This window comes from Pteronotus mesoamericanus, unplaced genomic scaffold (genome assembly GCF_021234165.1).
Source record: "Pteronotus mesoamericanus isolate MK-2021 breed Mesoamerican mustached bat unplaced genomic scaffold, CSHL_Meso_final scaffold_507, whole genome shotgun sequence".
Taxonomy (NCBI): Eukaryota; Metazoa; Chordata; class Mammalia; order Chiroptera; family Mormoopidae; genus Pteronotus; species Pteronotus mesoamericanus.
In genome coordinates, this window is record NW_026555319.1 from 16,576,525 (window position 1) to 16,602,048 (window position 25,524).

At 47.2% G+C, this 25,524-nt stretch overlaps 3 protein-coding genes across 6 annotated transcripts in view; 2 read left to right on the plus strand and 1 right to left on the minus strand.

The window, feature by feature from the left end:
* Window positions 1-389: 389 nt before the first annotated feature.
* DUSP18 (dual specificity phosphatase 18) lies at window positions 390-4,420 on the minus strand. The gene is made up of 2 exons (XM_054593901.1): window positions 4,308-4,420; window positions 390-1,146 (listed from the first exon to the last, which is right to left on the minus strand). The coding sequence occupies exon 2, from the start codon at window positions 1,074-1,076 to the stop codon at window positions 510-512; it is 567 nt and encodes a 188-aa protein (XP_054449876.1). The 5' UTR covers window positions 1,077-1,146; window positions 4,308-4,420; the 3' UTR covers window positions 390-509.
* A 162-nt stretch (window positions 4,421-4,582) lies between these two features.
* Window positions 4,583-10,621, plus strand: CUNH5orf52 (chromosome unknown C5orf52 homolog). Its single transcript, XM_054594033.1, has 3 exons — window positions 4,583-4,851; window positions 7,014-7,122; window positions 10,433-10,621. The coding sequence occupies exons 1-3, from the start codon at window positions 4,583-4,585 to the stop codon at window positions 10,619-10,621; spliced, it is 567 nt and encodes a 188-aa protein (XP_054450008.1).
* An 8,116-nt stretch (window positions 10,622-18,737) lies between these two features.
* OSBP2 (oxysterol binding protein 2) overlaps window positions 18,738-25,524 on the plus strand; it is a 131,555-nt gene continuing 124,768 nt past the window's right edge. For all 4 annotated transcript variants that reach the window (XM_054594037.1, XM_054594038.1, XM_054594040.1 and 1 more), the window contains exon 1: window positions 18,738-19,402. In XM_054594037.1, coding sequence (XP_054450012.1) covers window positions 18,738-19,402 — 665 coding nt within the window. The remainder of the gene's footprint in view (window positions 19,403-25,524) is intronic.

The window sequence follows — 25,524 nt, forward strand, 5'->3', positions numbered from 1 at the left end:
TTGGAGGTTACTTATCTAGTAGGTTGGCCCTTACTGCGAGAAGCAAGGAGGTGCCATGATGCTTAAGGCTCTGGCTTTGGGTTTGAAAGAATGAAGTAGGGTTATGGCAGACTCATTCCTGGGTTAGTTGGTCTGGGGAAAAGTGGCAGGGTTCCAGACTTGCTATATACTTTGGGCACTGGTCCATTTGACGCAGGCACCACTTGCCTTACTCACTGCCCCCTCTGGTCAACAGCCATGACCTGTCACTCACAGGGCAGGAAACTTACCTTTACCATTTCCATTTAGTGAGTTTAATCTTTAAAGATATAGATTACAAGATTAAAAGCTACAGCACTCTTCCTTTTTTTTTTTTATTGCTCTGATAAAAGGCATCATCTGTTTTTTTTTTTGTTGTTTTTTTTTTTCTTTTCTGTATCACAAAAGGAGAATATTTAAGTTTAGATCTTAGTGTAGGATCAACAGCAGATCTGCATTTCTGACCCTGGAGCAGGAGCTGGTGGCATGGCTCACAGTGGAATCATTAAACGGACCTCCTTCTCATAGATGTCAGGGATCAATCCCATAGGGGAGTTGACCATGTGCACGGTGTTCTTGCCAAATAGCTGGAACTCATAGTGGATGAGCTGCTCCCAAAAGCCATTGTTGGGTCGGATGATGGGCCGACAAGATTTGGTCCACATGTGGGCCTCCAGCAAGGACATGGCATGGTACTTCATGAGGTAGGCAAGGCAAAGGGCAGCTGATCGGCTCACACCAGCCACACAGTGGAGCAGCGTGCGGCCCTGCTTCATCTCAACACTGTGGATGTGGTCAGCAATGGGGTCAAAGAAGTCACAGAGACGCGACATGGGTGTGTCAGCCACAGGCACCTGTACATACTGGATGTCCTCATATAAGGTATTCACCACCTCCACTGAGACATTGATAACCGAGGTGATCCGGTTGCTGGAGAGCATAAGTTTGTTGTTGGCGGCCACCCCATTGCTGATATACAGGCTGCTGGTGATCTGTGAGAGGCCACTGACCGAGGGCTGTTGGAACTGAACTGGGAAGGTACATGGAGGTGCTGTCATCAGGCTGGTGGGTCAGCGGCCAGTGAGACATAAAGGCTGCATCTTTCTGCTAGGCTGTGTCCATTAAAAACTGCAAGGAGGAAGAAAATGTTTAGACGGCAGGAGCCCAGCTGGGCTAGCTGACCAACCCAGGGGATTTCTGGGAGATGAATGGATGGGCCTACAGCAGAATTCCCCAGGGTGGTCTTCTGACCATCATACTAGAATGGCCCAGGGAACTTATTAAAAATGCGGATACCCAAGCTCTTCCTCAAATCCACTAAGTAGGCTCTGGGGTGAGGACCATGAATGTACATTTTTATCCTGCTTCTCAGGAGTCCTGATGTGCATAGTAGTACAAAGGACAAACCCCTGAGCCTAGCACTGAAGGCTTCCCTACATTTTTAGTTGGGCAGGCCAACTTGTGTCCTGCAGCTGAGCCTTGACCTAACTCACCACCTAGACTTACACAGCCCTCTTCTCCTTTCTCTTCAATATCCTCTTTCTGTCCAGCCCCTCTAGGTGGGAACTACTCACACAGTCCTCCTCCTCTTCTGACTTTATGCTCCAATCATGAGACTCTGAACCAGTGCCATGAAACCAGAGCCCGATATACTGGCAGTCATTTGAGGTATGAGAGAGAGGAGAGTCTTAACTTCACCTCTCCAAGAACCATCTTTTTGAAGAAACAAAATGTGCCCATGTGCAATACTCCTACATCATTGGCCATGCTCCTACACCTTGCCTCTAAGGACAGCCTGGGGAAAAGTATCACTGAAAGCTTCCTGGAGGTCAGCATAAGGAGCATCACAGCACCCCCAAATGGCAAGTACAGAGAGGCAGAGGGGCTTTAGGTAAGGCAAGCCATACCAGCATGATGCTGTGTACAGAACTGCAGCATGAGACTCCTGGGTAGGGCAGGAAGCCTTCTAAAAAATCTCAGGCCCCTTACTCTCTGTGTTGAACAAAGCTGTAAAAATAGCACATCTTCACGTTTCACTGAAACTGGAGCATTTGGATTTAGAGCACCTCTCAAACCAAATGGCAGTCTTCATGAGGCGCAAATAAGAAGCTGAACTTCTGTTCCCCTGCTTAAAGTGTTTCAGTGGCTGCACAGTCAGAGTGAGATGGAGCCCCTTAGCTTTGCTGTCAAGGCCATTTACACCTTGGCCCCTGCATATCTCTCCATCTTTGTATTGGCCTTCCCTATGTCCTGAAGGACCTCAGCTGGGCTGAGCCATTTGCAGCTCCATATGGATATCTGGTCCTCTCTGGCCTTTGTTGTTCTCAGTCCCTTTCCTTATAAGGTTGTGAGATCCTACTGTGTTACCTTCAGCAGAGGACAGGTGAACCAGCAGAGTTAGTCAAGGATCACTTCCCAACAGAAATCTCCTAGGATCACAACCCTCTCCTACATTTGATTGAGTCCTAGCTCCAGGCTTTCTAAGCCCTGTGTGCTCTCTTTCCTAACACTTCCTGAAGACGTGGTTTTGCTTTGATCTGGGAGTTCTATTGGAACATCACTGTGTCTGTCTTCACTCCTACTGTGAAACCAATGCCAAGCTCTGTGTCCCCACAAGTAGGTGCTTGATAATATTTGTTGAATGAGGGAACTGTTCCAACCATGACTCTACCTTCTGAGAAGTCTTCTGGAAAGGATGAGTTCTCTGGCTCTGTTTCTCTAGAATTTTAGGGAGGGGTTGCGTGGAGGTGAGTGTGGTTCTTAGGCTATTGGAGAGGAAAGACAAAGGCTATGTGCATAGGCAAATCCTACCTACCAATGCCCCAGAATCAAATGTATCAGGCACACCCCAGGAAGGGCAGACGGGGCTGGTTTGTCCTTAAAAAAGGCCTACCTACCCCAACCCAGTTGGAGGCCTAAATGTTCTAGATTCTTCTCACCCCAAACCCCCCCCCCTTAGTGCCCAATGGACAACAGGAATAGGGGAGACTGCTGTTCATCACAGTGACAAAAAGTTGCAGGACACTGCTCTTGAGAGTGAGGGTACTGATGGGAGGAGACTCATATTCATTAGGTGCTGGGGATACCAAAATGTATAAGACAGCCATGGACCCCTCTCCCACGGAGCTCACAGTGTAGTGGGAGAGGCAGAAATTAAACAGGCAACTACAGGTGTAACACAGTTGGAAAACTGGGGTAAGAGCGCCTACCTTTTAAGGATCTTCTGATGATTAAATGAGGTAACCCAGGTAAAGTATTTAACACAGAGTCTAGCATAGAGTGAGCTCTCTACAAATAACTATTTTTGCTCTTGTTAAGGAAGTTAACGTGCAGGGCATTAAGGGGGTGAAGACTAAAGGAATTTACTTCAGGCCCAGGGTTAGGAAGTTGCAAAGATCACCTGAAGAAATGACACAAAGATCTCCAAAATGTTTAGAGTGAGGGGGAGGGAGGTGGAGAAAGAGCAACTCCACTGCTGCTCAGTTTCACCGCTTTTATAGCCTACAAAGCCTTTGGCTTCCTTCGCCTGGTTCGACTTCAAACTACTGGAGTTAATAAACTACACTTGAAGCATGGGGAAAGTGAGATAGAGAGGGGAAAAGGACCTGTCGCCCTGACGGGTGTGGCTCAGTTGGTGCGGCACCGTCCCTCAAAGAGAAAGGACCCCAGTTTGATTCCGGGTCAGGGCACATGCCTGGGTTGCGGGCCAGGTCCGAGGACGATGTTTCTCTTGAACATCGATGATTCTCTCTTTTTCCCCCCCCTTCTCCCTCTCTCTAAAAATAAATGTTGTGTTGGGTTGTTTTTTTTTTTAAAGGACCTGTCTAGGGTCACAAAGCAGGTCCGAAAGCCGGTCTTTCCGGTCTCATTATGAGTGGGAAGTCGGCAAACACCGCTGGGCGTTTGTTAATTCTGTACACGAGGAACGAAGTCCATTGGTAAGACAGGACCACGGCGCCGCTTCCACGGGAGAGCCAGATAGGTTTCCTGGGAAGCTGGCCCTGTAATGGGCTTCCTCAGCTGCTTGGTATCAAGACTCTCATGGTCTTACCTCTCCCCCGCCGGCGCGAGGGCAGGTTCGTTCAGGAAGCAACCGCGCCCAAAGACTTGGATGAGGGTATCGGAGAGAGGGAAGACCGGCCACGACCGGGAGCCACAATACCTGGCAGCCTGACGCTATGGTTTTCCTAGTAACGGCCCCTTGTCGCAGGGAGGAATCCGCTGTGCCGAATCTTCGGAGAAATCCCGGCCTCGTCTCCCCACCCAGGAGCTGCCCCGCCCAGACTCACCCGGTTACCAGAAACACGACGAAGCGGGGGCCAGCGCGCCCTACTCCCGCAGTAGGATCAGCTCAGCGGGCACAGCCCACTGCATTGGCCTAGCTCGTCTCCATGGCAATTGCCGGGCCGCACCACGGCAGCCGCCAAGGGACAATCTTGTCGCTTCCTCAGCCTTTCGGGCTGCGGTGCCTCTGATTCTCCGGGTCCCGCCCCACTCTCTCGTCTCCGGGGCAACGAGCCAAGCTCAGCTCCGCTCACTGCGTGTCCGCGCTCGTCCACCCAGAATGGCTTCCAGTCTGGCTCCTATTCGTGCGTCGTTCGCTGACGAGGAGAATGAGACTGCTCAGCAGCAAAGGCCCTCAGTCACATGGAAATTAAGCCCGCTCTCGGCCCATAGGGCCGCCACCCAGAGGTCCACCAGTTCTGGCACGTATCCGGCCTCAGGCTTCCTCTGGCGCCCCAGGCTCGGCAGTAGCCCCGAAATCAATTTAGGGACCCAGCCGCACGTCGTCTTCCTGCGTCCGCGGACCGCGCCCACTCTAGTTCTCTTCAGGTGCGGCCCGGGTGCCCAGAGCGGTCGTCAGACACCTCGAGGGAGCCCGAACTCCCTCAGACCCCTTGTTCCCTCAGCTGGCCCTTGGGATCCCGGATGTCTCTCCGAGTCCGGCTCTTTCCTAGACCCCAGAAGAGCCGGGATTCCTCACAGACCCGGGCCCCAGCTTCTTCTAGTTCAGCTCTTCCCACCGCCAGGAGCCCGAATCCCCTCAGCCATGACTCGGGAGAAACCGGAAATCCCACCTCCAACCCATCCACCCACCGAATCGTCCCAGCCTTGTAATCCCCCAGGCTTGACATTGTGCAGTCAGGGGGTTCCCAGCGCCCTTTGGGCTGAGCCTTGAACTTCCTTAGAACCTGGCGAGGCGCAGGCCCCCTTGGGCCTGACACCCCTCTCCTCAGCCTCTGTGTTCTCCGGAGGCCCTGGGAGAACACCCGTTCCCTCAGCTCGGCCTCAGTCTGGCCTCAGTCCCCGGAGAGAAAACCCTCAGTTCCCTCAGCCTGGCCTTACTCCCCACAGACCCCAATTTCCCCTCGCCACTTCCATTTCACACCTCCTGCCAGCATTTTCCAGGCTCCCACGGAGTCCTTGCTTTGGAAAACAGTTTGATTCAAAATCACCATTTATTACTCAAGAGGGAATAGGGAATATTTCCAGTCACTGCCTTTTTTTTCTTCCTTCCTAGGAAGTACTGGTAAATATGGTGCACCACTGAGTAGGTACAGAGTGTTTTATGTGTCTTATAAATATTTTAAATCTTTATTTTTAAAAACAGGATTTGGGGAACGTTTATATGTGACACCTCGATCTCTAAACCAGCCTTTTTTTTTTTTTTTAATTACCTCTTGCCTTTGCTGTCAGAAAATTGTAAATGGGAGATTGGGGCCGTTTATTTCCATTAGTGTATGAATGTAAAAACATTAATAAAACCGTGGATCCAACTGGCTGAAAATGAATTAGAAAATTTTTTTAACCCTTCAAAATGTTTTCTTTGAAAAATTGTCTATTTTGTTTTATGCAAGTAGTATACAATTATCTTAGAAAAATCAGATGAGACAGACAAGTAAAATGGATGACCAGAGACAATCACTGTTAATATTTTGTATGTTATTCCAGATCCATTCATATACGTATTTACTACTACATGCTTGGGAGAGGCGGGGAGGAATGTCACCAAAAAGTTCACTGTTTTGTTGTCTGCTTTTCTCACCACCTAATACACTATGATTTTCTGTTTAATTCATAACTGGAGTATTTTATTGTATGATCTAACCACAATTTATTCAATTGCTTCCCTGCTGTACATTTAGTTTCAACATTTTAGAAAGAAAATATGAGCAATTATTTTGAAAAGGGCAACAACATATAAAGGTACATAAACGGTACACTTCGTGGCGTAACCAAATTATCAAAAAGTAAAAAGTCAGTGCCTGATATTACCCACTTTTGACCAGTTCCTCATTTTGACCAAGTGGTTATCCCTAGTTTTACCTGGTTCCATTTCACTCTACCCCACCCCATCCCATCCAAACTTATCTTCTACCTCTCACCCTCCAAAGTCTCCTCAAATATTTGTCCATCCCATATTTCTCTCACTTTGACATTTTCCAAACGCTTTTCCCTTAGAACTCCCCTATTAACCAATATAACCACTATCCAAACTCTTTATCCTATTTTTTTCCTGCTTCCTCTGGCCCTTCCTCTTCCCAAAGCCCCTCTAGACCTAGTTTCTGGAGCAAGCACCCTCACCTCAGCTTCCCTCAAATTCATCCCTTTGAACCCAACCCTGCAACTTTTGCTCCTCTTCTTTAAGACCCTTGCTTCCCATTTCATTCTGCATTTTCTCCTTAAGATGGCTGCTCCAGCAGACAGTTCCAAGTCCTTGTTGACACTTCCCTTGTGGACTGACTGCTCTTTCTACTTCCTTGTCAGGATGGTTTCTCCTATTAGCATCCAAGAAACTACCCCCTTTGCACACATTTTCCACAAGAAGAAACCTAGGCCTCCCTTGTTCCTCTGATAATTATGACAGAGCTATGCCTCTCCCAAGAAACCTATGGAGGTCTCTGCCACTATCCCAGGACCCCATCATATCAAGCCCTGTCCTAGCCCTGGACCCAGCCGTCTCAATCTGTACCACCTTCCTCTGCCCCCTTCAGCTTAATGAATTCCAGTGAAGCAGCCGTGACAAAATATTTACCCAAGAGCCACTTATCTCGGGTGATTATTCGTGACAACCTCAATGCACAGCGACTCTTGGAGATGGAGGTAAAGTCTTCACAAGTTTTTGAGTTGTTAGAGGGCATTCGTGGCTTTACCCGCATTTATTTCACTTTCACTGATACCTTGGTGGAGATCACAGATCTTAGAGGTGGTAGGGAGCCACCATGGTGCTCTAATGCAAGTCCCATTTTATAGGGGAGTCTGGATTATGGATTTGCCTGGGGTGTCACAACTATTCCTGTGCTGAGGAAGCCTGGGAAAAAGATTTCATGTTTTGCCTCTAGTGATATATTTTTTTCTCCTCAAAGCACATTACTGCCCTGGTCAGTGTGGCTCAGTTAGTTGGAGCATCATCTGGTGGACCAAAAGGTCATGGGTTTGATCCCTGGTCAGGGAGAGTGCAAGAGGGTGACCAAACAAGGTTTCTCTCATAGATGTTTCTTTTTCTCTTTCTCTCCCCTTCCCTCTCTCTCTAAAAGCAATTAAAAATAAATAAATAAATAAATAAATAAATACCCTTGGTGAGGATTTAAAAAAAAAAAGCACATTACCTTTCTATTTGGGGAATCCATGAATGGATTCCTACTGTCTCCCATAAAAAGGAGCCATGGGTCCTAGAGCTTGAAATGGCATCAATACAGTTTGGTTAGTTTTTTCCTTTAGGGATTATTCCCCATTTTTCATATAAGAATTGACACTCTTCTGGTTTTTATTTATGGACAACTATGGTTTGACCTAGTTGAGTTGGTGCCCTCTTTTTGATTCTGTTGAGCTTCCCTCCATGTTCCAGGGCCAAATCTGGGTGGTCTCATGGGATTTTGATATCAAAAAGAGAGGAGGATGCTTAAGAGATGGTGCCAGATCCTCTTAAGGGCCACAGAGACCAAAAGAAGAGTAGAGGCCTCGTTGTTTCTCCCTTTGTTAAACTTCCAGTGGCTTGCTGTAGTAGAAACAGGATGGACTTGGAGATGGGCAGGCCAGCTTTGTGTGACCTTGGGAAATCACATTTCCTTCAGTACACTCTTTTCTCCTTTGTAAAATAGGATCTATTAGGATTCTTGCAGGAGACACAAACTGAAGTTGAACTAATTAAGCAAAATAGAGAACCATGAGTTTACATTATTGAGGATGGGTAGGGTAGGGTCACAATATTTGGGATGAAAGAAGCCAGGAGCTCTAATACCAATGGAGTGTCCTCCACTCTCCCTCTTCATCTCCTTTTCTGCTTCTTTCTGCATGTTGACATCATTGTCAGGCTAGCTGTCCCTGGGACTGTGGCCACAGGAAACTGTCCTGTAGCGCAGAAAGGAAATGGAGTGCTTCCACTGTGCTCAAGTTAGACAAATCCTGGAAAATGACTCCAGTTGGCCCAGGTTGGGCCATGGACCCATCCCTGAACCAATAACTGTGGCCAGGTGGTAGAGGCCATTCTGACTGTCCCAGAAGAGGTTGGGTCCAACTCCTATAACCAGTGGGTGGGGGATGTTGTACCTCTGACAAGTGGGGTATCTCTGAGATATGTAACTGGAAACTCTCCCAAGTTTTATATGTACCAGAGGGCTGTGCCATCTTCCAGCCATCCAGAAGTTCTTTTAAAGCTGAATTGAGCCTTTATGTATCTTAGTATGTATCTTTATGTACAACAGTATATATTATTACCTCATTTAATAGTTCAGGAAACCGAGGCTCAGAGTGATGGAGTAACTTCACTAAGGTCACAGAATGCATCATTGCAGAGTAGCAAACCTGGGTTTGACTGACCATGGTGCAGGATGATCTCGCTCAAGGACAGGGACTGCCCTCTCCTTGCTTGTAAACCCAGTGGCTTGCTGAGGGCCCAGCTTGTGGGAACTCAGTAGATTTGAAGCTTGAGTGGCAGCGTGACAGTATTTCTGTCTTCCTTCCCAAAAGTGCTCACTTTAGGGGAAGAGGCATCTTTGACTAACCATTGATTTCTCAGGATCTTAAGGAGGACATTGGTAATGTCTGGAAATGTTTGGTAGCACAAATGAGAGTAGGGTGGTGTTGCTGGCATTTAGTAGGTAGAGGCCAGGGATGCACAGGGCAGCTCCCCACACAAATAATTACCTGGCCCTAAATGTCAATAGTGTCAAGTTTGAGAGACCCTGATCCATTGTAAAAGTCAAGCTCAAGGTGAAATCGCTAGCTTAGGCCAAAAAACCTGCTGCCACAGTGGTGAACTATAAAAAAATAGTGATACAAAGCAGCCGCTTAACTTCTCAATAGCTGTATCAGCATCGTCTCAGGTACATGATCAAAATATAGATTCCTGGGACCCATCTAGACCCTACCAAGCTAGAATCTCTAGGATCTATGTTTTTATCAAGTAACTGAAAGGGACTTGCATTATGTCTTTTAGTGTCCATATTCTCTGACACCCACCCTCCCTCTTTTCCTTTGTTCCCAAGATCCACTCAGGCACTAATTCTCTGTGTCAAATGATTATGGCAACATTGGCCTTATGGAACTCTCCTTTGCTTACATTGTGTGTATTTTGAGACAATGCCAGTGCTTAGAATCCCCAAAAGAGTTTGTTGAAGTGTGGGCTCTCAGGATTACTTCCTGCCTGGTTCTGCTTCAACATGCTCAACATTTCCCCATCCTTCAAAACCCTGCCCTCCCCACAATATATATGCCAAGTCTCCATGAGGCTTTTCTTGCCTTCTTTGAACTCTATGCTTTTTAAAGGGATGTATCACTCTCTGCCTTGCTTAGAAATATTTGGACATGTGTCTCATCTTCCTGACTATGTTGTAACTTCTGTGGAGACAGGCAGCTGAGTTTTTCTTCATACCCCCTCCACAGCTAGCTCATTGGAATACATAAATGAACAAGTAAGTAAGATAGAGTATGGGACATACAGAGTTTATAGTCTTATTGGGGCCATGGCAAAAATGATATAATAGAAGAAATAACTAGAGTTTAATGTGATGTAGGGGATGTAGCACACCTGTGGGGAGCACTAAACGAGTAGTAGGGAATGGTGATAGGAGTTAAGTAGTTAATGGTGATAAGAATGGGAAGGGGAAGGAACAAGAGGCACCTTTTCTCTACACCCACGCCCACCTCTTTCTGACCAGTCTTCAAATAGAGGTGATAAGGTCAAAATGAGGTTCCTAGGCTGCATACTGTCAGAATACCATAGGAGTTATCTAGCTCAATGCTCACATTTTACAAATAGGGAAACCGAGGCTCCCTGTGAGTCAAATTATTTATGGAATATTGGGTCCAGCTGGCACATTTTCCACCCTCATATCAGCAACATAGATGTCTCTTGTTGTGCAGTAATTTCTTTATCCTAACCTCATCTGTTCATTGGTTTTGTTTTTATAAGATGAAAGCTTCAGAAAAGACCAAGAAAAAGATGAGCCACTTGCATGACCACCTGAAAAAAAAGTTCATGATGGACCAGCTCAGGAAGTTGGGACGCTGGAAACGGGAATTCATGAATATCCGGCAGCAGCTGAGAGCACCCGTGGACCCAAGGTCACTCCATTCCAACGAGAAAAAGTGGCCACCCTAGTCAAGGCAGATGATCTGCCCCAGGGCCGTGACAACACTAGACCGACAGGAGGAGAAGCCTAGGAGCTAGCCAGCTAACACCATCGAAGAACAACAATAAACGGATACCAGCAGATAATGGAGCATAAAAACCCTAGCAATCCTGATATTTCTTTCCCCGCCCAATTCCCTCTGTCCTGGTAAAGGAGATCCTGACAGTCCCCTAGCTGCCTAAGAGGAGGGGGCTTAATCAAGCCAGTTTTCATGGTTAAAGCAAAGATTGACCTTTTGTACCCACATGTCTGAGGTGAAATGCCAGGCCAGGTGCATTGGGACAATGGAACCTTAGATGGGAAGGGTTCAGTAATGTCTAGCATTCATTCCTGTGGTAAGAAGGTCAGGGTGAGACGTCAGACAGACCTGGGTCAAGTGCTCTTTCTCCATCATTGTGACTTTGTAAACTCTCTGAACCTCTGGTTCCTTATCTGAAAGAATGGGGGAGTAGCAAGGGACTCTGCCTCCAAGAAATGGCATGAGAATGTGGCACGCTTGGCCCAGGGCCTATCATTTCTCATGGCTCTCGTTGTGATGGCTCCACTTGGCTTCGAATCTTTCCAGTCCCCACTCCTTGGCCTGCCTGTTGCTCCAACTACACCCCAATTGTCCCCCATATTGTGCCCTTACTTATCGTACCCTTATCTAGAATGCCTCACAGTGCCACCGGGGCTGTGAGGAAACTCATCCTTTAAGGCTTATCTCAATGCTAGTTCCCTGTAAAGCTTCTCTGATTTCCTGCCTCCTGCCTGCCTCTAACCCCACCCTGCCTAAACCACATGGGTTTCCTCTCCCTTCTGAACTTGGATTACCTGCGGTGGCTTCACTCTGCCTTGTGTGGTAGCTGTATGGGTATTTGTCCCAAATTCCTGATTCGATTGTACAATCTTTGAGGGCAGGGACCAAAGATTCCCCAAGATCCAATTCAGGTCTTTTCTGTGACATTTCCCCCACCTGGTCCCAGTAGAAAAGGCCACTCCTTCCTGTGCCCATACCTCTGTCTGCACCAAGCATGTGGTTGGTCATTTCTTGTTTGCTGTTTCCCTTACCACATTGTGAATGTCTTAATGGCATCTCTGTAACCTCAGTGCCTAGTAAACAGGGTAGTCAATGTTTTTTGAATAAATTACTATCTTATTCCTTTTTCTGTTACAGCTTCAGCACACTGCACAGAGAGAGAGCCTGGTACATATTTTTCAAGTTAGCCAAGCCCCCTCATTTTACAGGTGAGAAAACAGGCCTGGAGAGGTGACCTGACTTGCCCAAGGTCACAGCAAGTTAGTGGCAGAGAACTAGAAACAGGTTTCCTGACTGCTGTGAAGTGGTCATTCTGCATCACCATAGTTGCTAGGTAAGGACCTCAGCCCTCTTGGTGGCTTTCAGAAGTCCTTCTTTACCTGTCCTCATTCTTATTATGCCCTTTCCTCATTGCTACCTGGTCATTCAGCAGGCTTTCCTCTGAGCTTGGTCTCAGTGATCCCCCAGCTATGGGACAGCAACTGGACGGGAGCTAGATGTTCATGATGTTTCTATTTCTCTGCTTTATGATCTTCCTTTGAGAACTGGAGATTGCTACTTTTCAGTGGGAGCCAAAACAGTCTTTTTTCTAGGTTCTTGTCTGTTTTCTTGGCTGAGCACAACTGATTAGAATAATTGATTTTAAATACTTAAATTTTTTTATACAAGCAACTTGACCATATTTGCAAAAAACAAAAACCCAAACATCTATTAGATTAACCACTGCTGGCATTTTGGTATATTTCTTCTATTTGATGTATTTGTTTCTTTTCAACAACAGTCTTTTCCCTCGGCACTGTACCTAGAAAGGAAAAAGGGTGTGGGGATCCTAAAGTCCTCCGGGGCCGTGCAGAACATCCCTGGCCCTGTTTTCTCCAAACTGTCCCCAGGAACTCTCTATCTCCTAGATCTCCTAGGCCTTTCTGAGCTTGATGCTGGTCTAGCCACCAGCCACATGCACCCTTCTTCCCTGGATGGCTGGCCTTAGCTAAGGGTCTTTGCATCTCACGTTTTGGCCCAAAGGACTGGGGATCCCTGAGAGTGGAGTGGGTGGGGAGTTGGTATGTCAACCTAATGAGTTGCTTTATAAGCCACTAACACACCTCTACTTGTGTGGACTTAGTCTTCCCATTTTTGCATTAAAAACCAGAGGATTTTGTATTTAAGTAGAGAACAAGAAGTGATGAAATTCTGGAGAGGGCACTTGATTACTGGGAGTGAGAAAGATCAAGGGTAAGGAAAATCAATGAAGGAAGAATGGAGGGGTGTTTGATTGGAAGATAATGTTCAAGAAATACAACCTTGAAGCTTGAGGAGTTTAAAGATTCTTTAGTCCAGTGGATACATACCCACACCCAAGTCTCTTAGTTTAAATGAAATTTTACCTGGAAGCCCATTCAACTAATCAAAACCATCAGCATATTCATATCTATTGAATACTCATGTGCCAGGCACACTTTTTCAAAATGATTCATTGAAATCTTCCAACAACAAAGTGGTAATTTTATTATCCCAGTTTATAGATCAGAAATCAAGGTTCAGAGGGTAAGAATCCTGCCTAAGGCAGCTAATAAAGAAAAATAAAGCCCATCTTAAGCCTGTCACACTCCGAAGACCTTCTCCTAACAACTGTGTAATAAGCTCCCTATCTTTATCACTCTGGTTGGAAGTAGAAGTCCTGGGACCTGGAGCCCTCTGAACATGATTTCACAGATGGTATTGCAGGAACCTCAGCTGTAATGTCAATTACCTGCAGTCAGCTATTTAACAGAGAGCTGGACTAAAACCCAGGTTTCCCTTCTACCAGATGGCTAAAAAGAACTTGTGGTCCATTCTGGGATAAATAGGCTGTTAGGAAGAGTTAGGCTGGGCTCTCAGAGGTGTGGACAAGGGAGATGGTCATCCCAGAAGTGGAAGAACGGGACACCTGGAGTCCCGATCAATGCCCATTGGTTTTGAAAAGATGCAATTCAGGCCCTGGGCAGCTGGGCCAGGACAGATCCCACAGTGACCACAAGGGGTCAGCAGACGCTCGTGTGCTCAGCTAGGATCTGCCTGAGTGCACGTACCTGTGTGTCCAGGGTCTGCGAGGTAGACCAAGTCGTTTAACTCCTGGGGACCCCAAACACAAACAAGAGGCAAGGATACATTCTGTCCCAGCCCCTTGTTGACTCAAAAAGTGTTACTTTGAGTATATACAATTCAGAGCCTGGTCCAGTTGCTGTCTTTGGAACTCTGCAGGGCTGAGGGGGCAGAGCCAGCACAGGCCTTGGGCAGGAATCCCTACCTCCCCCAGTAACTCGTCTTTGGGCTTCAGCTCTCCCGCCTGCAACTGGGATGGGTGCTGGTGCCTGATCTCTGCATTTCCTTCCAGTTCTCAGGACCCAAGATATGGTAACAGAGCTTTGCGCACATATGCTCCCTAAATATCTGCTGAGTGGATGAGAGCAACTCCTGCTCTGAGCAAAGCCAGTAAAATCCAGGCTTCTACAAAATGATAATCCGGGGTGAGTTTTGCTTTACTAATGTACCACTTGACAACATGATTCCTGATGGAATTCCTTTAGCCAGTCTGCTCACTGGGAGCATTTCGAATGTTCTTTCATTAAAATACTGTCATTCAAATACACTCTCCCGCTGAGTTCACTGGGTCTCTCAGTTGCTGGAAGTACGCCCACCCAGAAGCTTTGTGTGACAGTCTTCCTCAGTTCCCCCTGTGGCTCACCGCCACTCACCTCCCACCTCACTCAGTATCTGCTGAGCTCCTTATATAGACCATACAGTCTTGGAGCTGGAAATCATCTGTGAACAAACCTGACTCAAATGCCCTGCCTTCATGGAGCTTACAGTTGAGCAGTCCCTAGGGAAAAATAATGAATCAAATTTAAAACCCTGGCTGTTGTGGCTGGTGTCTCATTTGCCTCATTAAACCCTTTGGCCACTGGAAATGCTGCCCACAAACCTTGAGGGCTCTGTGTGTCCTCATTCCTCGCTGCTGCAGTGAGGTTTTATTTGGTGTACGTGGGCCCTGCAGTCAGATGGCTCTGAGTTTGAATCTCAGCTTTGACTCTTAGGGGAGGTCACCTTCCCCTTCTCACAGCTTCAGCTTCCTTGTCTGAAGGCCAGGAATAATTGTAATACACCTCATAGGCTTGTTCTGAGAACTCTGTGAGCTAATGTGCGTCAGGAACTGGCACAAGGCCTGGCACCTCATGGGGGTAAATTTGAAGTGGGTTGTCATGACAGTTGTAATGTTGCGCTGTACTTGGAGTTGGTGTGTAAACCTCAAGAAGTAGCCTGGTGCAGCACAGTGAACCCCAGCATAAGGATCTCAGCTCTAAGACCCGGGGCAACACACATCCCATCTCCGGACCTGGAGGGACATCTCTGTTTCCTCATATTTCAGTTAATCTCTTAGGAGAAGGAAGCTGGACTAAAATACACTCATAGCCTATTAGGGCCCTCATGGCCTCCCCAAGTTAGTGAGTGCTTCTTGGGAACCTGGTCACAGAGCAATGGTCACTGGGGCCCCAACCAAGCTTTCCTCAGGTAGTTCTAGGAGGCTGAGTGCACAGTCCCTACTAGGATGAAATGGTCATGGGGAAAAACTGTTCCTCAGCTTTGTTCAAAGGGCAGGCTGGGAGGGTCATGTCCTGCAGAACTAGCTTTTCAACCTTGCTTCCCATACTTCTTCCCACAAGCCAGGTCTCATGAATTCTTTCTCTTCTCCAAAGTGGCCCCTTGATTTTTCACCTCAGAACCTTGATCATACTGTTCACTCTGCTAAAAATAGAGCCTTCCCACATCTCCACCTGAGAAAATTCAGCTCATACCCTTTGGAGCTTGGCTTCTAGTCCATCTTCCTCACAGAGCTCATCCCGGGGTGAACGCTTCTATCCTGGACTGGGTCCACTTCACCCATCTCTTACCTTGTGCTGTCACCATCCACTAAGCTGCCTTTGTTCTCTCACTGGAACGGGAGCTTCTGCCAAGCAGGGGCTGAACAAGATGACAAAAGGGAGGCTTACTGCCCCTTTCTTTTTGAAATTTGCATCCTGTACCACCCATTACATTCTCTGGAGCTCCCAGGTTATTTACAAGGTATTTCCTACTTTCCTTTTCCTTCTATTGCTTTATAGATTCTACCTACTCCATCACTAAGGAGTTACTGACTCCCCAGAAAGGTTTTCAAACAAAACTTCTGATTTCCATCACACCAAGAGGGCAAAGCAGAGCTTGCTCGCTAATAGTCCTCCTGGGGCTGACAGCAGGGAGTGTTGAGTTGGATCGATACCATGTTTTTCATGCTGTTGAATTTATACATTTTGGGTGGGGTCTGAATGCTACAGCTCTGACTACTGCATACTGTCTTAAAGCCAAGTGCACTCACCCCCTTGGCCCCTAAAGATCTGAGCTTGTCATCTCCTTAAGGTATTAGAACATAGGTTCCTTTAAAACATTTAACTAGCTTCGCCCTGACTGGTATGGCTCAATGGGCAAGGCATCATCTCAAAAACCGAAAGGTGGCCGGTTTGATTCCTGGTCAGGGCACATCCTGGGTTTCAGGCTGGACCCCAGTTGGGGGAGTGCAAGAGGCAACTGACTGATGTTTCTCTTCTTCTCTTTCTCCCTCCCTGCCCCTCTTTCTAAAAACAAATAAATAAAATCCTTAAAAAATATTTCACTAGTTTCTAAAATGTTGAAATTATAATGTATGCACTATATACAAAACTGAAGTATACAGGGTATATAATGAAATGAGCCCACCATGTTAATAGTTTCTATGCCTCTTCCAGAAACGTTCTAAGGGCACAGGTCCTTAAGATGAAATTTATGGCCTTCATACATTGTATGTAAAATTTTAAATGTACATGATGATTTGTATATTCTCTAAGCTTCGTAATAATATTAAGGGGCCCATGATCCCTCACAAATTATGAACCACTGACTTTGAGACTTCCTCCTGAGAATGACCAGCACCCAGGTTTGCTTTTCCTCTTTCTTGAGACCCCACTGAAATAAAAGTATAGCAAAGAGAACTAGAATGATTTACTCAACAAATATTCATCAAGGTCTCCCCATATGCCAAGTCTTCTTCTAGGCCCTGATGATAGAGCAGTGAAAGAAATCTAACAGAAATTCCTGCCATCCTGGGGCTTACATTCTACTAGGAGGAGACAGAAATAAACCAAATAAGTCATTTAGAAGGTGGGAAATGCTGTGGAGAAAAAAGAACAGTTAAGAGAACTTGGGAAGGCCAAGCTGGGGTGTTTTGATTTTAAATAAAGACAGATCACTTATGGATGAGCGATTTCAACAAGTGCTTGGAAATATGGAAAGAGGATGTGAGCTCTTGATGAATAAAACAGGCAGAAGCAGCAGCTGAGAACACTTTCTTAGCCAGCTAAAGAGGAGGTGGGAGCCAGTTGGCTTGTAAAAAACCCAGGGAGACTTTGGGCTCAAAGTCAACAGATTATGGGAGAGGGTAGGAGGGAGAACAGGGAACCAAAATGGGGGATTTTATTACTAAAACTGGTTAGCGAGTCCTTGGGCATCTTGCATTATTATTTTATGCCCTACACATATTTTACAATATTCTTTTGTATTTACCCAGTATATAATAAATATAGACTCACACACAACCTGGGGCAGGGAAGGGGGGATAACTGCTCCAACCCACTGCCCTACCCACTTCTACACTCAAGTTTGCCAAGTATAGGTGACATTTCTCCCAAGCAGAAAACAGTATGGCTCTTCTTTAAAGTGATTGAATTAAGTATCCGAGGGCAGCTAGGGCTTGCAGTGTGGATGCTGGCACCACAGAATAGAGCCCCCCTGATTCTGGTAGTTATGACTCTGCCCCACACAGAGCTTAGGGGAGTGTCTGCACCTCCTGTTTCTAGGATCTTCCAGTGTGGTCAGCTCCTGCCATCACTTCATGCAGGAGGCTGGTCCCTGCACAGGCTCTCTTGTCTCAAGCAAGATCAGGTGGGTAAGACACGTGGAATGAGCAGAGGGGAGCCTGCCTGCCCCAGAGGTCTCGAGTTGGAAGGGCCTGGGCAGAAGCCCAATACCCAACCTTTCAATTTGTATTTCTGATTACTTGTGGTAACCATCGACCTTTCTCTTTAGGACAGATTCTTAATCAGTGATGTTTAACCTATCTAAGATCACAGACTCCTTTGGGAATCCCATGAAAACTATGGACCTTCTCGCTAGAAAAAAATGGGCAGACACGTAAAACTCCGCAGACTATTGCAGAAAAATCACAGCCAAGATTACCAGGGATGTCCATGAGGTCCAAGTTAAGAATCCCCTTTTAGATAAAATTTCTGTATTTGTTTATACAGAACCTGAACCATGTCGCCGCTTCAGGTGCCCTGGCATGAATCAGAGGCCAGCTGGCCCAGGAGGTGGAGGAGGCGGTGGCTTCTGGCCACCAAGTTTGGTCGCCGCGGGAAGGAGCCACAGGCAGGTAATGGCTGCCATGGGGGACGGTGGGCGTCCTCCTCAGCGTTTAGCGTCATCTCCCTGTGCTTCGTGCGCATTTATTGGTTTTTGAGCGCGGCACCTGCTTTCCGCCTACCCCTCACCTCCGCTTTCCTGGGTTTCGGGAGGGAACCCATCCTGGACTGAGCGCCGACGCTGGGGCCCGCGGGCAGAGGCTGCGCCGGGAGCCAGCAGGCCCCGCATTCATCATTGTTCCCCCAGCGCCTGGCACGGGTTGGGGCGCTGGCAGGGATGGTGGCCTGAAGCGCGCCGTCCCTTTCCCGTCGCCCGCCCACCAAGCTCTCGCCCCACAGGTGTTTCCAGGGCGCCTTCCAAGTGCTAGATCCTGAAGTGGACGCTGGCGACGCCAGAGAGGGACCGGGGTCCACGCCCGCTGACCGCGAGGAGGAAACAGCCAGCCGACGCAGGCGACTCAGGGGGCACGGAACCGCAGAGGGACCCGCGCGCGCCTCCGCCTCGCGCCGCGCGTCCGCGGTGCCCCCTCCCCGCCCCGCCCGCGGCCCCGCCTCCCGCCGCCCCCTCCCCCCGGCTCGGCCACGCTCCGGTCCGCAGGCTCTATGGGGAAAGCGGCCGCTCTGTGCCGAGGTGGCGGCTGTGGCGGCCGCTCCCGCGGACTCTCGTCGCTGTTCACGGTTGTTCCCTGCCTGTCGTGCCACACGGCGGCACCGAGCATGAGCGCTTCCACGCCCGGCTCCGGACCGGAGCCGAAACCTCAGCCCCAGCCAGTGCCCGAGCCCGAGCGGGAGTCGGTGTCAGAACAGGAGTCGGAGCCAGTTTCGGAGCTGTTACCAGGATCGCAGCCCGAGTCCCAGAAGACGTCTTCTCCAAGGCCAGGGCACAAACAGGAATCGGAACTGCTGCTGGGGCTGGGGACGGGGTCAGGGCTCCGGCAAGAGTTTGGTTCAAGTGTAGGAACAGGGCTCTTCACCAAGGCCTCATCTGAACAGTCACCGGCTGCCGGGCTAGTTGTGGGGAGCATACCCTTTACGAGACCCGAGTCAGGGTCGCAGCCGGTGTCAAAGCCCCCACCCCCTCTGCGACCTGGACAGGTGAGGATGCCTTTTGTGGTTCCAGTGTCAGGACCTGGCACGACCTCCACCGCCCCGATGGTCTTGCTGCCTCTGGACAGCTTCAAGGGCTGGCTCCTCAAGTGGACCAACTACCTGAAGGGCTACCAGCGCCGCTGGTTCGTGCTCAGCAACGGCCTGCTGTCTTACTACAGGTATGAAAGTGCCACCATGGGGCACCTGAGTTTGGAGGGTGGCGATGCTGCCGTGATGGTGATAGAGGGCATTTGGGGTCTGAAGACACCACTACTAGCCAAGGGATGTTTGGGAACATGCACTCTAGCAGAAGTAATGCCTTCAGCCATCCTCCCAGGGCTGGACGCCCTGACTTCTGGCAGGGGAGACCCTTGTGGACATGACTTCTGGCAAGCCAAGTGGATTTAGGGTGTGAGTGGGAGGGTGGAGTGTGGGAGTGATCTGGTGCCTCAGGGCCCTCTGGTCTTGGTAATTATGGGACCTGGGACAGCTAGCCAGAGTCAGCCCCACAAAATCCTTGATTCAGGAGCTTTCAGGACCTAAGATCATTGTATTAGGGATTGAAGGGGGAAAGTAACCTTGTTCAGTCCTTGGGACCCATTCCTGGTTACCTCCTTGGTTGGTCACTATTTCCCACCTTCCCTGATGCCCGTTGATCGCCAGGCCTTGGGCTGGTCACAGCAGACTCACAGATGTGTGAGACATAGCTCCTGCCCTTGGCATTCTGCTGTGGCCTTCCTTATGGCAGAAGCCACATGGGATTCAGAATTGTTTAGTGGTGGGATGTAGCTAACACTGTCTGCCCACTGAAACGTTTGCAAAGAGAAAGATACTGAAGGCTTTCTCTCCTTTCTTACTGGCTATTGCCTTGGTTTGTTTCCTGGTGATGGCTGGTTTAAACTTGGAGATCTCAGGTCACTCTATATACCATTGATTCTCAAACCTGAGCAAGCAGCAGATTTCCCTGAAGGGCTTGTTGCAACACAAAGTGCTGCCCTGTCCCTCTCCACACCTGAGCTTCTGATGTGATGGGTCTAGGAGGGGCCTGAGTTTTGGCACTTCTATCAAGTTCCCAGGTGATGCTGCTTCTGACCATAATCTGAGAAGCACTGCTCTATTGTCATTGCAAACAGGAGGGCCCTGCCTTGCTGTTTGCTCACTTCACTCGGCCAAGCAGTATCCCTTCAGGTCACCCACCACAGGACTTATATGGTCTTTTCTAGACTTTCTGGAACATGGCTTCTAGAGGATGGTTGAGTCTATGGTACCCCTGAGAATTTGGGAACTCCACTGAACTTAAGTGATGCATCCCATTCCAAAATGGGGATCACCTGTCTTTAATTCCTGGCAGAGGAGAAAGCTGACATGTGTTTCTAATATGCCCTTCTTATGTGGTAAATGGGGGCCCCTCGGCCCACTCAGCTGTACTGATACACATCACACAGAACATGGTGTTCTTGGAGTTAGGCAGCGGAACAAAGAGAAATCCTTTTCCAAATGGCGTTTTTATCCCACTTAGCATACTCTCAGGTAAGTAAATATTTCACTGACATGCAGTGACAGGGATCATCAGCGATTTGATATAAATGTCACTTTGTTTTCTTAAAGGCAAGGAAGGTAACACATAGGATATGTTGGCTGTGAACCACACACCCTGTGTTATGTTACCTTTATTTAAATGTATTTCAACCTCATGACACTGTCAGGTGGGGTCCAGGATTGTCCTGTGGTACAAGTGAGGGGTTCTAAAGTTTGACAGGGGGACAGGAGGTGGTGGAGAAAGATTCTGGTCTGGGCCTTTTGCTCTCCAAAATCTGAGCCTGTCCCAGATGCCCACTCATCTGCAAGTTCGGCATTTCTAAGTTATCTGTATTGTACCAGGTACTCCTAACGTAGAGGAGTCAAGCTAATGTTTAGGAGTACAGGGTCCCACAGTAGTAGGAAGCTCTAGTGGAAGTAAAGCCTGACCTCATGCATTTTTGTTTGATTTTAATTGGAAGAGCAAAGGTGCCTCATCTTCTTTTCTTAAAATAACTTACACAAGCATACCTCATTTTATTGTGCTTTGCATTATTGCATTTCACAGATGTTGCATTTTCTTGTTTTTATTTTGAGAGTACCTTTATTAAAGCTGAGGACAGTGAAACACGGAAGGGCTTAGGATAAAAGCAGCAGCAGGGGAGAGCCCAGGTGAGGCTCCTTTGGCTCTTTAGAAACGTTATTGGAAAGAAATGAGCCTAGGCAGGGTTGCTTTGGAAAGTCAGAGAAAAGGGGTCTTAGAGACAGGTTCAGGGAGTTAGCCTGGGAGATGCTGTGTTTTTAAAAATTGAAGGCAAGACTCTTCATCAGCTAAAAGATTATGACTCGCTTTATTGTGATACACATTTTTGTTGTGGTGGTGTGGAACCAAACCCGCAATGTCTCCGGTGTATGCCTGTATAGACAGTTGGTACTTCGAGGTAATTTCCAATGTGCAGATTCTCTGTGTAACTAAGAAAAATTCTTCTTGCTTGTTGATAAGGTCATGCAGACAAATAACTGGTTTGGGGGGAGGAGGGCATGGGAACAACTTTCTTGAGTGTGTACTCGCACAGTTCAGCTCTGTGGTTTTCAGTTTTGGACATTAGTAGGCTCTAAGGTGGACAGAATTGTTGCTTGACTCACCCGGGTGGAAGGAATGATTCCTAACATTTGTACGGCCCCGTGCTCTCATTTGGTCCCATGTGAGGCTGGCCATGACGATGTCCTCATTCCCATTTTAAGAGAAGGGAAACTGAGGCTGAGTAAATGGGCTTCAGAGAGGCACGCAGCTGGCAGGCTGTGCCGACATGCTACAGGAGATGAGTAAGTCTCTGTGTGCAGAAGAGACACTTTGAAGTGGAGGCGGAATTACCACTTCTTTCCACGTACTCCAGTTCTGCCTTCCGGAAAACACTGTGGTCTGCTTCTCCTTGTGCCTCCCAGCACTTTAGATGTTTGACACCGCTTTCTGGTCCCTGCTTCTGATGTGAATCCTGGCTTCTAGCCCAGGCATGGCCATCCTGCCTGCTGGGGTCAAGGACTGAGAGCCCTCCAGGCCTGTCACTTGTAATTGACAGCAGCAGGGCGGGTTATCCAGGGCCCAGTCTGTGCCCTGCACCATGCACATGTGCTGTCTCTTCCCACTCTCCCCGCACCTCCAGCTCGTGCTCGCTCTCCAAGTGTGTGTGGTTGGAGTAGAGGCAAGATTCAGGTGCTCATGAGCTAAAACGGAGTGAAAGAATTATGATCTTTCCTTAGGGGCCAGGTAGAGTCAGGTTTATCTGCTGGAGTGATGTGGCTGGTAAGAGAAGGAATCAGTGTCATTTCTCCGACAGGCTTCCCTTTTGGAAAGGCCACTCTATGATTTTTTTTTTTTTAACTAACTAAAGCCTGGTGTTTGGAGAAAATGTGGGTACATATTTCTTGTGCTCCCTCCCCCATCCCATCCTCCAACCTACCCCCCTTCCAGAATCACAACCATCCCAAATCCTAGCTACCATCCCATTTTTTTCCTTTTTATTTAGTTTTATCTCATCTACATGCAATTTAAAAAAATTTTTTTTTCATTCAGCCATCTTGAACTTCATTAAAAGAGAGTATGTTACAGCATATGATTTTTGGGGACTTATTTTGATTGCTTTACAGCAGTTCAGACTGTGAGTGTACCACTTTTTATTTATGCATTTTCCTCTCAGTGAGTGACTATGAAATTTCTTGGACACATGAAGGAATTTCTCTTGCCTAAAATTTCTGGGATATAGATAATATGAATGTTGACCTTATATTAGCCAAACTGTTTTCCAAAGTATTTTTTACCAATTTATACTCTCACCTGTGATTAGTAAGTGATTCTGTGGGTCTGTATCCTTTGCAAAACTTGATATTGTCAGCATTGGCTTTGCCAATCAAATGGGTATACTGTGGCATCTCACAGCCTTGACCTGCATTTCATTTCCCATTATTTTTATCTTCATAGAAAAACCACTGGAGGTTTGGATTAGACTTTCTCCATTAACTGTGGCTTCCTCGGGTACTTCTGCCCTGGATTTTGCTTGAGAAGCTCATTTGATCACTTAAGCTTATGCAAAGGGAGAAAATACATAATGCTAAACAGCCGGGCTTAGTCGTATTTATATTATCAGGGATAAAAAATGCTTTTTGTAAATATAATCACATATAGAAAGAATTTCTGGGAAGTATGGGTAATTGCTAGCAGGATTTTATTTCTTCCCCAAAATGTAGTAGGAACATAAACAAACAAACAAATAAATAAATACAGGAGATGAGGTTCTTATTCCATTGCTTGACATTCTTAATCATGAACCAGGAGAATACAGTTTTGTGCTCAGTTTTCTTTTTTGGGGGGGTGGGGAGGGAGGAGGTGTTAGTTCACATTCAAAAACATTCATCCCCAGTTCTTATCTCATAGGAAACATGTAATTACATGAAATTAGAGGAAAATGTCATAAATGGTAGGGAATTTTCAAAGGTATTGGCTTCAACAAGTCCTTTAGGAGATAATGTGCCAGACATTAGCTTTATCCATATTAATGACAAAATTGATTTGGTTAAGGAAAATTCTGTTTTGTTGTATACAAGTTGCCTGTTGGGTGACATTAGAAATGACATTTTTTTCACCAGGAAGAGATTTCAAATAGAAACATTTGTTTTAATTAGTTTATGGTTCAGACTGATCTATGGGTAAAAATGGCTAAGCCAGTTAGCAAAGAAGGCAGCAAAGAAATTAGTCCGGCCCTCTAGGAAAGAAGGCTGCAGTCAAGTGAAAGTAAATTTTGAAAGTCCTCTGGCCAAGGAAGACCATTGGACATTTGGTGAACTGGACACTTTTGGGAATGTTGACCAGTAACAGAAGACGACACACCAAGACATCTTTGCCTCTTGGATGGATTGTACTCATTAGTGCAATGAGGCTCACTCTCAAGGGCAAACTCTCATGGGGACTGGACGCCAGGGAACAGTGTTTTCAATGTTATTTTGGGTGATCTTTGAAGGATGGAGATGGAAAAAGACAATCCAGTTGCAAAGTGTCCCCGAAAATGTGAAGCCGGTAGTGCAAGTCTGCAGGGTAAGCCACTGGGGTCTCCACTCTCAAAGGGGCCTCCTTATATTGAATTCAGCTTTAATTTGAAATATCAGTCAGTGTTTTATACTATGAGGCTGAAAAGGAGCACCCATAACACATAAACATTTGTTTAAAGTTTATCAGCATACAGCACAAGCTTATTGCAAAGAGGTTTTGAGTGGACTGGCAGCATGTTTTGGAGGAGCACAATGCACAACAATGTTCATAGCAAGGTCTAGTGACACAAATTGTAATTCCCCCCACAAAACCTGCTCTTCCTCCTAATTTTTCTCTCTATGAATAGCTGAAAACCTCTGAGTCACGCTTGCTGCCTCCTGCCTTCCTCATCCCACACAGATGGAATCGACACGCCCTGCCTCGCTTCTCTCCTCTGCTCCCTCCTCTCCATTCCTAGTGCTACATCGTGGTTCATGTCTGCCTTCTGCTTAACTGGTGTCCCAGATTCCAGCTTCTGCCTTGGACAGTACAGGCCCCTGTAATGCCTGCTCCCCACCGATGGCCCTGGAGTTGCCTCGTCTTTTCCAGGATTCTCTTTCAATAGTTCCATGCCCTATGTTAGCAGTTCCCGGGCTTGGATATCTACCATTTGAAATGCCCGCAGTGGCCCCTGACTGATCCAAGGACCACCTGGGAATTTACAGGGAGTGTACGTGGGCATCTCTACAGGCAGCTTTGTGTCAAAGGGACACCATGGCCAAGTTCTTGGCATCTTCGTATTCCGCACAGAGCCTAGCATCGTGCTTTGCCACTAATAAGTCCTCAGTAACTTGGTTAGTCTGAATGGCCGAGTGAGTGAATGAGAGTTGCCTGTGATTCTGAGGACTTTCAGAAAGCCAGGTATGGTAGTGCAACTTTGGTTTTTCTTAATGTTTTCAATTTCCAAAACTTGTTTGCTGAGATAAGATGGGGAAGATAAATGGGAGATTGCTGGCTTAAACCAGGAGTGCTGAAAAAAGTGACAGTTACAAAATGCAGGTTATCTGGGTATTTTATGTTGGCAGATTTGAATGTGTTGAAGTAGCCTCCTCTGTGAAACAATAACCTGTATCTGTGGTCCTCATTTGCTTTTACATAGGGTTGCAAGAGTCTGTGCATGTTGCCTGTATATTCCTAGAATGATGTCACGTTGTAAAGCGTGGCAGTGGTTAGAGGAATGGGGAGCAAAGGTAAAGCTTT

What these genes read in the sequence shown, in the direction of transcription:
- DUSP18 (XM_054593901.1), bottom strand. Translation starts at nt 1,076, where the DNA reads ATGACAGCACCTCCATGTACCTTCCCAGTTCAGTTCCAACAGCCCTCG.
- CUNH5orf52 (XM_054594033.1), top strand. Translation starts at nt 4,583, where the DNA reads ATGGCTTCCAGTCTGGCTCCTATTCGTGCGTCGTTCGCTGACGAGGAG. An exon ending in CCCACTCTAGTTCTCTTCAG is followed by an intron (nt 4,852 to 7,013) that starts GTGCGGCCCGGG and finishes TGCCCCCTTCAG; the next exon opens with CTTAATGAATTCCAGTGAAG. An exon ending in AGCGACTCTTGGAGATGGAG is followed by an intron (nt 7,123 to 10,432) that starts GTAAAGTCTTCA and finishes TGTTTTTATAAG; the next exon opens with ATGAAAGCTTCAGAAAAGAC.